General features: G+C 37.4%; 2 protein-coding genes across 18 annotated transcripts in view; both read right to left on the bottom strand.

Moving 5' to 3' along the window:
• LOC127951841 (CREB-binding protein) overlaps nt 1-9194 on the bottom strand; it is a 38315-nt gene extending 29121 nt beyond the window's left edge. For 15 of the 17 annotated variants that reach the window (XM_052549890.1, XM_052549895.1, XM_052549897.1 and 12 more), the window contains exon 1: nt 8294-9133. In XM_052549890.1, the coding sequence (XP_052405850.1) occupies nt 8294-8381 (88 nt within the window). In that variant the 5' untranslated portion in view covers nt 8382-9133. Of the gene's footprint in view, nt 1-8293 lie in introns of all 17 variants that reach the window. The other 2 variants (XM_052549898.1, XM_052549899.1) reach the window with 2 other exon arrangements.
• Nucleotides 9195-9608: 414 nt separating this feature from the next.
• The window catches only part of LOC127953286 (adenylate cyclase type 9-like), a 47945-nt gene continuing 40950 nt past the window's right edge, over nt 9609-16603 (bottom strand). Inside the window, exons 8-10 of the mRNA XM_052552329.1 lie at nt 15859-16001; nt 14538-14561; nt 9609-14401 (exon numbers count right to left, since the gene is read on the bottom strand). Coding sequence (XP_052408289.1) covers nt 13111-14401; nt 14538-14561; nt 15859-16001 — 1458 coding nt within the window. The 3' untranslated portion in view covers nt 9609-13110. The remainder of the gene's footprint in view (nt 14402-14537; nt 14562-15858; nt 16002-16603) is intronic.

Raw genomic sequence — 16603 nt, 5'->3', positions numbered from 1 at the left:
GAAAACTTTACACTGACCATCTTGACTCGTTAACAATCAAATCAAAGTTTGGACTAATAAAGGTCACCCTCTACACACGCAGATTCAACTCTGTGTTTTGGTTTGAGAACAGCAAGAGAAAGTCGATGCTGTTGTAATGTCTCCTTATTCTCAGCGGGAAGCACTCAGATTCATGGCTAAAAATAAGAATCACTCCAGCCGCTCATCTGTTAGCCTTGTACCCCCCTAGTCTTCAACAGCTGCCTGTCAGTCTGGTCCACCTCCTCAACACAGTCAGTCATACAGTACAGACAGAGATCAGGGTGAACTTATGTTTTAGGGTTAAAATAAAGAAAATTAGACTAACTGTCCAGTCAAACACCAAATTAAAATTAACGTACTGGAAATTGGCCTGAACTGATATAATGCACTTTTTGATGAACTGCATAATTTGATTGCACTGTAAACTGCCCGTATAAACAAAGACTTTAAAAGCCATTAATTCATTAAAATAGAAAGAATGGGTTCTTTACAAAGAACTACATTTAAAAACATGGTCTAGATTACGTTTACTGACAATGCAAAGCATCTACATTTTATTTCACAAAATGTATACTATTCACACCTGATCACACTAGTTATAAACAATAGTTTACTGGTACTGAATGAGATAACAGGTCCATGTGAATGTGGTTTGAAGGTGCTCCTTAAAACCCTGCTTATAAAACTTATGTTAATTTTTCGATTATGCAAATGCAGAAACTATTGGCGACTTTATCACCATGTAGACTTTCAGTGAATAAAACCATTAAGGGAGAGTACATTCAAAAACGTAAAAGTTTCATGGGTTTGTAAAAACAAGGGAAGTATTTATTTATTTTTTTATAAAACTAACCATTTAAATATTGAATAGTGCAGGAATCACATGGACCACTTATGATGCTTATGAAGCACTATATGGCTGAATCCAGGCAGACGGATTCAGATCTCATCTGTATTGTGAGGTTCTCCCCAAAGCATCCTTCCCCAAATCAGCCATGCTTCAGCCCAGACATTAAACCACGCAGCAAGCCGTCTGCCTGAAGCTGGTGGAGGGCAGCGTTTACATGCTTGGCTGTGTTTGTACGTACACTAATGCAAACACGGCTGGAATAAAAGTGCACCCACTGCTGCTACACGCTCACAATAACAAGAGAAGGAACGCCCAGCTAGCAAACAACACACCCACAGAAACAGTCTTTGACAACAGTAAACGGCAAAAAAAAAAAAAAGTATTTATTATTATGATTATTAACAAGCCTTCAGTGGCTCATCTAACCTGCAATTGTAAAAAAAAAAAAAAAGAAAAGAAAAAAAATATATATAAATATATAATTATAATTAGTTTAATTAAGAAACCAGATCACTGCAGTATGTTTTGCAAAAAAACACTATTGCAGTCTTCAACATTTAAATTCAATGTGTTACTTGCTATTTTGTAATTATCTATGAAATTTACTAGCAATTTCTGAGTAGTAGTTGTTCCAAAGTAAATCCTAAACCAGATTTATTTTTCAGTGTATGACTACTCTTGCATCACTCACGCACACACAAAAAAAGCTTATTTTGTAAATGATAAGATTCATTGTGATTTAAAAAGTATCAGAACATGCTAAAAAGCACTTCAAACACACCTTAACGATTGGGGCTGGCTTACAAAAATTTATTTTGACAAACTGATATTGACTCTTAAGACCCAAGAATCGATCTACGCTGTTTTCAGTTGATGTGTAAACAAAACATAAACTGTTAGTTCACCCAAAAGTGAAAGTTCTGCCATTAATTACCCTCAAGTCATTCCAAACTAGGCTGGCTGCTATAGACGTGTTGACTGTTTTACCGGTATGAAGCCGCAACACCGGTTACGTCACTTGCCCACCACGGCACCACCAGCCACCGTAGCTTAGATTTTTTTTTTATAGAAAAAAAATTATTTAGTTCAGTTAGAGACACTACAATTAAAAACTGAATCAGATTTCATTATATCACAAGAAGAGTGAGATGAGACCGACAAGATTATAGTGGATAATTAATTTTGAAAATGCAAAAACTCCTGTTTGGCAATACTTCGAATTTTTAAAAGCTAGCTGATTTTTGCCATTTATCTAAGGTGATATTACATTTTCCTTTATATATGAAAGTGAAAATTAAAATACACATGCCACTTTTACAAGCTATTTAAAAGTAAGGAAAGCAGGAAAAAGAGGGAACCCCATGGGGATACCGGTATTGTCGTACATCAAGTAACCAGTGGGAAAATTTCCTCACAGTCACAACCCTGTTCCAAACCCGCAAGACTTTCGTTCATCTTTGGAAACACAATTAAGATTTTTTGATGAAATCCGAGAGCTTTCTGACCCTGCATAGACAGCAATGTAACTGAAAATTTCCCAGGCCCAGAAATGTAATAAGGACATGGGTAAAACTGTGTGACATCAATGGTTCAACCGCAATTTTATGAAGCTACAAGAACACTTTTTGTGTATCAGGCATGCTTCGTTTCTGGACTTGAAAATGTTTCAGTTACACTGTTGTCTATACAGGGTCAGAAAAAAATCTATTTTGTAATCCAAAGTTGAACAAAGGTCTTCAGGTTTAGAACGACATGAGGGCTACTATGACAATTTTCATTATAGGGTGAACTTTCCATCATTATTTATACACCCATCCAATAAATTTTTTTTTTGCTACTTTTGATATGAAACAAAGTCTAAGCTTTCAAATTCTGTTAATTTAATTACAAAATCCAAGCAATTGAAAGAAAGTACAATTTAGCAAAATATGTTAGGTCTTATGTTGCTCAATCATTGTTTAAACTGCTTGTAAATGATGTTGCGTACCTAATATGTACCCATGAAATCCATTAAATGACCTTGAACTCAATAATTAGCCAGAAAAAAAAAACTATACATGTATCGCAATATTTTGTTTGGCGATACTGTATCGATTTTCAAAAATGGCATATTGATACTTAATAATAATAATAAAAAAATTCAATTAAAAAATACACAAGATTCATGGCAATTGTTTTGTTTTGAGTTTACATCCCAATCACTAGATGACAGTCTTCATCTCTGAACAACAGTGAGAGTAACAGGAAATACTAGCATAAGGGCATGCCACCATAGACAGTAAAAGAAATGGACACAGCGACCCCATTGGAACTCAACTGAGACAATTAAAGCCCATTTTTAGCGTTTTTTAGCACTTCCGTTTCTGACGCGCAGACTCAAACGAAGCTTGACGACGTCAGCAACCTGTCTGCCAGATGTAAATCTTCTAGTAGCTGTGCGTGCAAACTGCCATCGTTAATCTTGCAGAGACGGCGAGCTTGAGCGGGGAGTTCTTTGGCGTGAGTGAGCAGGAGTAAGTATTCTGATTAATTATTTTGTATAGTATTTTAAAATGTAACGCCAGTACGCCATATTAAGTTAATTGCCTGTGAGCTTCTCCTCCTGTCTGTACGGTAATGCAACAGAGTCGAGTGGTTATGACGCAAACACCTCAGATGTAAAGTTATTCGCTGTCAAAGTGACGCCAAAATGAATGGGAGTCAATGGGAATGCTAACGCAAGTGAAGTTCTGCTACAAGATGTCAGCACGCAGCCGACTTCAACTTCCGGTCGACTTCCTTGCCACCTGCATGCCACTAATGTTAGCATTAATATCGCTGCTAGTAATGGAGGGTGAAAGAATAGAGGGTTTTCACCGATATCACGTTCTGGGCGGTAACCTGGATGTTAGTAAGGTAACCCATTGTGGAGCCACTTGGTGTAAAAAACTGAACAGAGTACAATGGAGTATTGTGCGCTTTGGATACTTAAAGTGAATGTAGCCATGTCTAAACAACCAAAAAGCTCATCCAAACTAGGGGTGTGCACGGATAGTTGAACAAGTTAAGATGTTTTTAACTCGACGCGGAGTGGATGCGCCTGCGGATCGCGACCGCGTCACTTCCATTATGAGCGCGCATACCGCACGCCTGCATTGGAAATAACGAACTTGAGCGCGCAAAATACGCGATGTGTGAATGGCCCCTAAGAACTGCGGTCTTCTATGGTACTTCAAATATGCCAAGGAGAATCACAGAGGGTGACCTTGTTGCGGCATCTCTCAAGCAACGAAAAAACACCGCTAACTTGGAGATGAAAACTCCTCTTCTCGCATCTGCCCAAGAACAGTTCTAACTGGAGCCATGTATTCCACCAGATCCCATTCAGTGGTGAAACGAAAACACGAAGCTCTTCACAAAACTTATTCGCTTAGCACACCGTTATTTGCGAGTCCCGACAACGTCTGTGCCGGCTTATTTAGTTTTTAACGCCATGTTAGCATCATGGCTATTTACATGGCCATGATGGAATACTAACAGGTTCAGTATCATCCATAAGATTTACATCATATAAAACATTTCAACTTAACATAAGATAGAAAATCTCAAAAACATTTAGGTGGTACATTTTCTAATATTCCATGCAAGCATGTTTCTGAATAAAAGCGTTTTCTAGCAGCATCATAAATTAAAATTCAACAAAATATGCTTGATAGTCAAAGGAACTTTACATGAAAGACATAAAGGAGGAACTTTGTCTAGGGCGGAAGCGAGAAGAGGAGTTTTCACTGCATTCTCCAAGTTAGCTGTGTTTATTCATGGCTTGAGAGATGCCACAAAAATGTTCTTGAATTCGGCGACTTTCTATGATTCTCCACGGCATATTTGAAGTACTGTAGAAGACCGCAGTACTTATTCATTCATTAATTATTTTTTGCTTGCATACATCTTCAAATATGCCGTGGAGAATCACAGAAAGTGACCAAGTTAGGTTTTATTGACTTTTTTTTTAATGGCAAGCAAAAATATAGCGAAATTCGAATATCTTTTTTATTTATCGAATAATTAGAGCAGAACGAATATTCAAATGTTCGACTATCCGTGCGCACCCCTAGCTTATATATGCATTCCTCTACTTTTTTTTTTTTTTTTTAAAGAACTTTTGGAAGTCAATAATATTCCAAATGTTTTTCTCAATCTGTCCTATTGGTACAACCTGAAACACGGCAATAAACAACCATTTTCCTTGACGACGTTCGGAATATACTTCAGTGCCTGTGCTTTGTTGTGATGCGGAGTGCCTCCAATATGGCGGCTTCCAGTCTGATGACGCGTCGTGAAAACCCTCAATTGTCCCTGTTCCTGGTTCGGTGCGTCAAGGTAGGCGGTAGGGTCGCAGCACATTGCGCCTGCAGTTTTCTCTCATTTTGGGACCGTTTTGCGCAGTTGGGGTGGTGCTCAGGTCGCAGTTTCGGCAATTCCACGCAGAACATTTTATATACAAAATGAAAATCCTGTGAAATCCAAGTGGAAAGGCTCGACATCTGTATTTATTTTATTGTTTTATAATTGTTTTGTTTTCTTTAGGAATCCTGTAAGCACATTTTTGATATTAAGCAGTTCAATAACATTGAATGTATCAGGGACTGATTATTGCAAATGCAAATTCCACTGTGTTGGTTAAATCAAATCATCTTTTTGATTACGTCTTTAATTGATTTTTACATTTCTGCCATATGTTCATAAACTGGTAATCACCACTGATAAGCAACTACTAAATATTGTAGAAACTTAATTTTCTGTAAAGCTGCTTTGCAACGATTTGTATTGTAAAGAGTGCTATAACTTGCCATTAACTTAAATTGAATTGTGTTCTTAATGACAGCTTTCCTAAAAATATATCATATTCCTAAAATAAGAAATATCCCAATATATCCATATCGAATTGAGATCAAAACTAATTGTGAAATTTGTCTCAACACCCAGCCCTATTAGTAATTGTCCACGACACCACTCTAGCATAATGGTTGTGGCTTTTGCGCAGCAAACACCACTTAATGTCACATTCAGAAAATGGCAAGTTTTGGTCAAATAAACTTCAGAGTGCACTTAAAGTTGCATGTAAATCCAAAAACATGGCAGGAATTAGGGAGACAGGAAATAACGAATCTCTCCACGCTGAGCTGAGGAATTTCCTGATGCGAGTCTTAAGTTATGCTCCTAAACAAAATGCTACTTTCAGCAACACAAAATATGCTGCTTCACAGGAAACCCATTAGGACGTCCCTGAAATCCTAACCAGAAGGCATCCTACATTCGGATTACTAAATCAAGACTAAATGTGCCTTCATTTTTCTAGCGCCTAGCATTTTAAACAATTTCTGCAGAATGAGTAATGCTTGACTGTGCAAAACTCATTGCTATGAAGCTTTCAAGTGGGTGGCAGCGCCAATAAACAATGACTAGAGAAACCATCCATTCATAATTACAAATTCTACACATCCAAACGTTGAAGCATGCCTTCTAAAATCTGTCAAATACAATGAACTGGTAAATCACACAAAACCTGGAAACAGTAACATGCTTAAAAGATAATTTCACATCTGCAGGGTGACTTAATATTTAATGTATTTAATATTTAAATTAATAAATTAAAATGTAAAAATATGTTTATAAATATTAACTTAGTAAAAATATAAGCCTAAATTAAAAAAAAAAAAAAAGATGTAAACTGAAATCATCTTTCTTGGGGGCTTGGAATATTCTGTTGAAAAATAGGGGGTCTTTGAGTCCAAAAGGTGGCGAATCACTGAACTAAATTCTCTGCATAAGTAAAATTCAGCTTAGTGAAACCTTAACAGATGGTGCATGAAGACTTGCATGCGAAATGGAGATGAAAAAAAAAAAACTTCTGCTTTCTTCGAGACTGATGTCAATTGTCATTGCACTGATTATTAGCAGCCGTCACAGAACTCCACATCCGTTGATGCTTGGTAGCCGCATCTATATCAATAACTTGCAATAAGATCTCACTCAGAAGAGCATAAGATAAACATCAGAGTCAGTGTCATTGCATACCACAGGAATATGATCACATTCAGCACTTGAATAGCTTCAAAAGTCACTATCAGTTCGAGTGAGTAAAAAAACATTTTTTATAGTAAAAAATGTAAAAATGACATTCAATGCAAACATTTGTTGCACATATTAAAGTGCACAGATTTGCTGTATATACACTAATTCAACGCATCCCTGCTTGCAGACTAAACCTCACATACTGGAAATAAGGGTTTTTGCCGGAACTTAAGGAAAGAGTTACGCGGACAAGATCAATCAGTTTCTGATGTACTGTAAGATTATCACATATGTCATTCTGACTGACATATTTAACCAATATTTACACTTTACACATGTCAATTGGTTATCGGTTCTTTAATAGTGGGTCTGCCGATTTAATGCGACCATTTGAAAAAAAAAAGAAACTATAAGATGCTGCAAAATATGCAAACGTAATTATAAATGACAGTTACTCATTCTTAACGTCTTATGAACAACAAGAGCATTTTATTAATATTTCAATCGTTCATCTAGTTATTATCATAAAAATTATTGGAGATATTTACAAATTATTTTGGATTTCAGAAACAGTCCAGCGTTTGTTAGCAGAAAAGTAACATATGACATATCAAGAACTTTTTTTAAGGATATTATCACATTTGAACTTAACCGGTTATTTAATACCAAAACTATTAATATGTGGTGGTACCATTTGACATTTAAACAAAGTTACCCAAAAAATTCTCAACGATATGTAAAAAATAAAAATGTACAGAATGTGTATATTTTTTAAAAAATAAGTAGCATAACTATTAGCTAACTAAACAGATAATCGAAGTTACCTATTTTTCAAAAACATAAATATTTCAGAAAATTTTACATTTTCCCATGCACATCTACATACATATACATATATATCTCTTACTCTGCATAAACAACGATAGTTACAATGTATTTAGAATGCATATGTTTTTATTGCGGTCTAATGTCCATCTAGTTATTATTGTGTAAACATCTTGGTTCTGTATATCAGTTCTCAGAAATGAAACAAAAACTACAGATATCGGTGATAAAAATGAAGCCTGATTAGTCAGTCGCTGGAAGGACCTGGACCTGGTCAGTGATGCACACGCGAGTCTCCTTCCTGCACTGATCTGTTTCTGGCGGGACAGGTGCGAGATCTCTGACGCTGAGACTTACCTGGTTTGTTACAGGACAGGTGAGCTCGCTAACGTTACCTGAAGCCTGCCTGAGAGACTTCTCGTGAGAGCTTGACCTGGTCTAAAGGGTTTCTGACCGCACACCTGAGCGAGCGTGTTATGAAACAGCACACCCGGTCTGTGGGAGCTTCCTCCAGATCTCAGATGTGACAGGTGTGACTCTTACCTGGAGTGTCGGAGGAGGACAGCGCAGGTGAGTTGAGTTTGGGCCGCTTCGCGCTGGAGGGACCCATATCCAGCAGATTATCAGCCATCGTGCTCTCTCGTTTCACAAAAATAAAATAAAAAAAACACGTATAAGCAATTAAAGCGTCTTCCAAGATCCCGGGAGGAGGGACAAAGCGAAATAAATCAAATCAACCGTCGGGATTTTCTATTATTATTCAGCGATCAGGGGCCAATAATTAACAGATGGGACTCAAACGCGGCTCGACAGCGCCCCGCTCCGCCACCGCCATTCACCCCATGATAATCCAACACCCAAAACCCGCATAATTAACCTTAATGATCACCCCGAACCCCGCGGAAATAAATTACATCATCGTTAAAACCGACAAACAAACGACGAAGGGAGAAAAAAATCATCAATCCGGGTTCCTTTAAGCTGCTCGGTTCAAAAATGCTATTTTCTGCGAATAAAAATAAAGACCTTCAAGCTCCATGTCCAGCCCGAAGCGAATAATCAGGAAAGCTCGGAAATATAAATGAAAAATGAGAGCTAATAATTATATTTTAATATAGGCGAGTGGCACAGGAGCGCCGCTCGCGCTGAAGGGGGAAATCAGATATACGGGGGTTTTCCAGCCGACCACAAAAACGGCTCCATTACGCTGATATTCGCCACAAAGATCCGCGATTCGGCCCGAAGCTTGTCGATTCCGTCGCGGGGAAGCTATTTGGGCCGGTTCCGATGGAGCCGGATGCGTTAAAAATAATATAATGCTCTCCCGAAATCCTGACGCTCATCCGCGACAAGATGGCGGCTGTTGATTCCTTCGATACAAAAAGTTTTTTTCTTTTCCAGCTAGACTGTGGAGGGGGAGGGGCTGCGCTGTCACGCCCCTTACGCAAGCGCGTACGTCACGCGGTCGTAGACAAAACAGCCGCTAGGGGGCGTGGTTTACATGGAAATGGCGTGGATATAGTATTCAGCCGGGTCCCCTTACAAAAGTGTACCCTGGTAACAAATACCACAGTTAACGCATCTCTTTATTAAAATTAAATGAAAAATATTGTTTGAAAGAGATCTATACTTGGATTTTTCACTGTAGTGCTGCAGTTAAACTGCAATTAAACTACCATTTACATTAACCATGTAACTTTTGAAAAATACAGCTGCTATACAAAATATCTGCTTAATAATAATAAAAGGAATAGTTCATCCCAAAATTAAACTTAGGGTGTGGTAGCGTGCGCAGGATGTTGCTACTGTGAACAGGCATTGCAATTATCAGCTTCATTACAAATCACCAGACAGAATGCAGACTTCAACACTGTATTATTGGCTTTCCCTTTTCATCCATTAGCTTTGATGTAACAGTATGGCACATGCATTGATATAAATATTACAAAAATGAATTATATGTCACACTGAGCAATGCATATGTACAAACACAGGAGAGAAACAGAGAGAGAGAGAGAGAGAGAGAGAGAGAGAGAACGTTTTACAAATATATACAGATTGAGTTTATAAATGAAGAAACCGAAAGAAACTCAAAATCATACATTTTTGAATAAATATACTCTTTGGCAAGACATCCCAGTGTGTGATACTTCTTAAAACACACATTTGTGTGTCAAATTTTACTTAAATTTCTTACGTCAAATTGCTTGGAATCATCAATTGGGCCAACTTAAGTGATCGTAAATAAAATAAATTGTCATACATTGGTTCAGCCCTTTCATTGGCCCTAAGTGTGTTTTCCTTACAATAAAGCCTCACACAGAAGTAATGGAATGGAAAGTTCATAAGGAGCACATTTCCATAAACATAACAGATGAAAAACACAAATGTGCTTCGTCCAGCTAAGTTCAAGCAGCAGATCGGAGGCTGAAGCGTAATGCTTATTTAGTTGGATCCAGTTTTATATTGCTCTACTTTTCTGAAACAGAGGAGCCCATAAGGGTTGTGTGCTCGTTCCCCATCCAGACAGCAAGGGCACTTTTATTATTGAACAAAAGTTGTGCCCTATAAAATATATTATAAATACATGGATTGCTAAGCTTGGTGTCACCAAAAACACAACTGAACAGCATCAAAATCAGCACAGAATAAAAATGGCACCTTGGAGGAAAATTACAATATTCATCCTGTACATTTCTAAATGAAGAGCAGTTCACATTCAGAAGGAATATACAGTGAAAATGGACACGTCAAGCTAATCGTTAAGAAAAGGCACAGCGCTAAAGATCACATTGAATCTGAAGACATGTATCATACAAAAACATTTAGTTTATGAAAATGAATCGATAAAAAAGATGATGTCATTTGACCAATCAATGCATTATAAATGAGTAAAAGGCACTAATATATACAATGAGAAATACTGACAAATCAATCACCCTTTATAACAATTCCCTTTTAAATGTACAGGTTCTTGGCAGATTGCGAATTCACAGCAATGTCAAGAAAAGTCATACATTTCACATTTTCTCATATTCCTATTAATATCACCACTGAATGTGAAGCATGAAAAAACGAAAGCAAATCTTTGAGCACACAACCCATTTAAACTAATACAGGTCACTCATCATAAAGCCAAGATGTAAGGGAAAGGGAAATACACTAAACTGCTATCACATTGTAAAACATAGATTTTTAACTCATTAGACGATCATAAAATGCATGTAGTATCAGTGCAGATTAAGTCACTCACAAAGCTCAATTTTAAAAAATTACAATCTACTTCCTTGTGCTAATATCCCATACAATAATTTACCCTTTATTATTGCACATCAACAGACAAGCAGGCAGAGTCAAGGCTATGGTCTAATCTATTCTAATATTCACATGAGTCTGTACATTTGACTGGCTGGGTACATATATGATACCTAGATTATTGCCAGTTCTTGAAATGTTATGCCACTATGGTGACTTAATTGGCAACATAATTTCGTCTCTTTAGATTTCAGTACAGTTCAAGTTTAATTTTTTTCACATTTGAACTAATTAAATTAACTTTTACCACTCAAGATTCCAGTGCACAATAATTAAAATCAAAGCTGACATGAAATGGCACGCTCATACTCTCATATGAAGTAATTGTAAGTGATGCATTATATATTCCATGAGAAAAATAAAGCAGGATAGGATTCAATTTGATTCAGGCGTCCTCAAGTTCAGAGGCCAAGCAGGCCGCATTTAAACCACATAAAATACAAAGGGCCACAAATAACAATTTGCATCATAAGACAACATTGCAGTTTTACTGATTTAGAAATGCAGTTTATCACATATCTAAGATTTGCTTGATTAAATACATTAGTCTTCTGCAAAATTTCGGTTGAGTTCCTCAGCATTAGACGGTGGAAGTAGATGATACCAGCTTTTTTCCCATTTTCTGAGGATTTTTGACCAGAGTATGTCCAAACATTTCTATCTATTATTAGACTTACTTGCTATTATTGCCATTATCAGTTTAATATTGATTTGCTGCACTACCAACAACAGTAGCCTAAAACAATGTTATTTAGCTACTAATTACCATTATTTTCCATGCCTGAACAGCCTAGGTGACATCAGCCAAAAAAGTGTTTCAGAGGCGACACAAGTAAAACATTTTTGATGAAAGATTACAGACATTTTTGCTTTTACAACAACGTGCACTAATGAATCATAAGACTAGGAATGCTTTAAGGAGAGTAAATGGGGTCAGTGTTGATTTTATGTTGACTTGTAAACAAACTGCCTACATCTTAAAACTGACTGCCCATGTTTATATTTTATGTAAAATTCTGTGTAAAGTCTGAAAGTCACTGTAGCTAATGCATGAATGCATTTTTGTCCTTTGAGACTATGATCTTATTAGCATTAAGGCAAACTTGCACATCATCTTAATACTTTCATCTGAAATTCAGATGTTGGTCAGCCAATCAAGCATTAAGCTGCAGAATGAAGAGCAATAGGAAAAATCTCGAAAAAAAGAGACGGAAAGGCAATAATAGGACACTAAGGAATACATGCATCAAGATAAAGCACTGTAGAAATGTTTGATATTGTTAACTGTAGGTAATTTTAGCCCATAACTTGCTCTAGAGTTCACTAATACTTCTTCACAGACACTTTTGGCCATGCACCATTCAACGCGATGGTTTCATCTTGGGTATTTTTAAAACAGCAATCATCGCAATACAGAGTTTTGCTTTGTAAAACTTTTTTGAATACTGACTGATGAACGTCCAACTGAGGGAACTCAAATTACCTTGGAATATTCTAAAATATCTCCAATACTTTCACAAAAATTAAAGCGCTTTCTAACATCAAATTTACGTGCTAAACCTTTTAGATCTTCATCAGCGAAATCTTCATCTTTGATTAAGAAACCTTTGAAAAATGCCTCCTACATATTGTTATCATCCTAAAGGCACTTCATTAAAAGAAAACCAGTCATGAAAGGCAGAAAATAGTAGAAGCTAGAGGAGAATAATATTAGCAGAAATAACTGCGGTCTATTTAAGGATGGGACTTCAGGTCTGTGCCATCCAAATGTATCTCCTCTGCATTTCCTATCCCATGTAGAATTGGTTCTTGTGGCTCCTCTGAGTTTTTACGGTCCAGCACCGCTGTCCAGATGTGAAAGTATCTCCTGGTTCGGGTAGCGCTAAAAAACACTTCAGAGGTGTGTGCTAAAACTTTCCACATACACGGACACAAATCTACGCTAGCATACATCCCTAAACTAGCCTATCCCGACAAACTCAATGGAGAGCCTGGGTTTTAAAGGGTTAATACCAACAGCGACAACAATGTTGGCCCGTTTCAAGTCAAAGTTTTGTCATTTCACCCATGTACGCAATTTCTCCCTCCATTTTTGCAACAACCTCTTCAATATCCGCTCGGACAGGAGGAGAGGTCAAAGTCGGAGCTGGTTTACTGAAAACCATTGGACTTGCGCTCAAGCTAGTTTCCGGTATGCAAATCAGGCCAACAGCAGATGCAGATCGTTGAGTCTTCGAAGTACCATTGCTTCCAGTCTTCTCGGGAAAGTCTCTACCAGCAAATCCCTGTCCGGTGAGTCCTGAGCTCACAGAAAACGATGCACCTACTCTACTAGCACTTGGCGCTGGGACCATATTGGTGATTTCATCGGTGGGAGAGCGTCCGATGCTGCCATCCACCTGCGCACGGATTTCCGGAGAGACCGAGAGCTGGTATTGAGGTACAGGTCCGCGGTCTGAGCTCTTCGGGTAAAGGTAGGTCTTCATTTGACCCTTGCCCTTCACGTTGACAGTACCGCGGTAGTCGAACTCATAGTCCATTCCACTGAGCACGCAGTAGCTTTCCTCGCTAACCTGAACGCGACACTCCACGCCAGTCGTGTCCATCCGGCTTGCGATGTTCACCGTGTCGCCCCAAATGTCGTACAGTAGCTTTGTGGTACCGATGACTCCGGCGGTAAGAGGTCCGTGGTTGAACCCAATTCGCAACTTGAACTTAAAGCCAAGCATGTTTTTATTAAAGTCGTCCACCACGCGCATCATTTCCAAAGAAAATTCGAAGAGCGCTCGTAGGTGGGCGTGAGGATGGGCTTGATCGCTACACTGTTGCGTATTGAGCCCCGACGCCGCCATGTAGGAGGCGCCAATCGTCTTGATCTTCTCGATGTTGGAAAAGTCGGATTTACGCAAGAGTTCGTCGAAGTCTCCGATAAGTTCGTTCAGGACACGGTAGCACTCTTTCCCGCCTTCGTAGCTCTCCTCGTAGAACTCGCTGAAGTTGACGATGCTGGCGAAGATGACGCCCACGTTGTCGTGGTTCTTCGAGTAGCTCTGGGTCACCTTTAGCTGCTCGGCCACGTGGATGGGGATGATGTTGCGCAGGAGCCAGTCGGCCTGGTCCCGCATGTTTTGGATCTTGATGCGGTGCTGGTCTGCTTCCACATTGCCGTGGTAGTGTAGCCGATAACTCACCTCGAACTCACGGTTTAGGAACCAAACGAGGAGGAGCAATAGGAAGAAGGCTACCAAAGCTTCTGGTCCGAGCAGGTCTTGCGGTCGGGATGTATCTTCTGCAGTGGATTGGACGTCATTAAAGCTGCTGTTGAAGTCACTGGATCTGGTGGATACAGAGGAAGACAGTTGCTGAAACAAAAATGAAAACTCTAGGTTGAGAGTTTTTTCATAGTATGACAGTATAAAATCAATCCACTTAAATGTGAAACAATAAGTAGTATCTGTAGTCTTAAACTTACCTCAAAAATAAACGTTCCCAAGTGCTATAAGAAAGATGACAGTGAAAAGTTAGATTTGTATTAGTTTTAGCATTATATAACTAATTTCTGAAAGTCCAATAAAAGCATTGCAATTCATAAACTTGGGATAAATAAATAAAAAATTATCAGCAAGGATGCATTAAATTGATAGAAAGTGACAATTAAGACATTTATAATATTACAAACCATGCCTATTTCAAATAAACATTAAAAATTAACAAAATTAAAACTGTCAAAAAAATTAACTGTCTATTCATCAAATAATACTGAAAATGATCATATCACAATGATTTCTGAAGGATCATGTGACACTGAAGACTGGAGAAGTGACGCTGAATATTCAGCTTTGATCACAGGAATAAATTATCTTTTCAAATATATTTAAATATAAAACAGGTATTTTTAAATTCACAACATTTCTGTTTTACTGTATTTTTTAATCAAATAAATGCAGCTTTGTTAAGCAGATGAGATGCACAAAAAAAAAAAATAATAATAATAAATGGAAACATCAAAAAATCTTACTGACCTAAACTTTTGAATGGTGGTAAACATAAACAAACAAACAAACAAATAAAAAGTAATTTAAATGCCTTTATTATGGAAACATTGACTTTCTCTTCTCACAATTCTGACCTTTTTTCACAATTGTGTGAAATAAACTACAATTACAACAAAAAAACAAATTCAGAATTGTGAGACTTAAACTCAAAATTCTTAGAAATAATGTTGCAACTGAGAAATAAAGTAAGAATTGCAAGCTATCTATTTTGACTTTACTTCTTTCAATTGCGAATTAAGTCAGAATTGCGAAATATAAACTCACAATTCAGAGAAAATATCAGAAATTATCATTTTCTCCCTCAGAACTGGATTTTATAATTCACATTTGCATATTTATATCTCAGAAGTATGACTGTATTTCTCACAATTGTGCATTTTTATTTTACAATTCTATGAAAAAAAGTCAGAATTGTGCCCAAAAAAAGATACTATTACTATACATCTTTTGTTTCGGTGGTGGCTTTTCCCATACTTTTTCAACTTGTTTTCCAGTTAAAATATCTAAAAAATCTTGTCTTTTGTACTTTTTTGAAATAAAGAAAAAGAAAACTGCATTAAGTCAAAATATATTCTCATATTTAAGACATTTTCTCTTAAAAAAGTCTAATGCAGCTTTGTTTCTCAAGTAAATTGATTTCTAAATATGGAACAAAGAAAGTAGACAAAAAAAAAAAAAAAACGTTTGCTGTGTGCAAAAGTTTAATATATACATTGTGCATTGTATGACTGTTTAAACCTGCAAGGGGGGCTCCAGAGCACACTGAGAAAGGTGAGTCCCGCAAGCGTCGCCAGGCTTGAACGCATCCAGAAACTGAGCTGGCAGAAATTGCTGTACTGGATGATGGCAATTATGACAGCACAGCAGGTGAACATGGTGAACTGGGGACAAGAATGACATGAATTAAACACGCTCATGCTCCGAGCGGAGTATGTACAGGATTGCACTTCACAGAAATATGTACTTCCCTGACACAAACAGCATCAAATTGCTTCAATTACTGCATCTTTGCTGTCCAGAGGTCACCAGACACATCTATAAATGGTTTCATAATAGATATGTACTGTACCATTAGTGCACACGTAACAGCATTTAGCCCAGCAAGCACCTGTATTGTGTTGTGTATGTGTCTTTTACTGCATTTAAAACGATTTCTTGTGTTTTAACAATAAATGCTTTCTATTTACAGCTGTTTTAGAGTGCTTCTGAAGAACATCTACACAATAAGGACCAAGAAACTTTCCAAGCAGGAGACAAGGCACCTCATTTATTAAACTCATATCTGACCCTGGAACATAAAACCAGTCATAAGTAGCACAGGTGTAGTAATAGCCAACAATACATTATCAGTTTTTCTTTTGTCAAAAATCATTAGGACATTAAGTAAAGATCATGGTCCATGAAGATATTTTGTAAATCTCCTACCATAAATATATCCAAATTTAATTTTGAATAGTAGTATGCATTGCTAAGAACTTCATTT

Source organism: Carassius gibelio, chromosome B3 (assembly GCF_023724105.1).
Source record: "Carassius gibelio isolate Cgi1373 ecotype wild population from Czech Republic chromosome B3, carGib1.2-hapl.c, whole genome shotgun sequence".
In the NCBI taxonomy this organism is placed as follows: Eukaryota; Metazoa; Chordata; class Actinopteri; order Cypriniformes; family Cyprinidae; genus Carassius; species Carassius gibelio.
The sequence above is the reverse complement of the archived record's forward strand: the minus strand, read 5'-3'. Positions and strand labels throughout refer to the sequence as shown.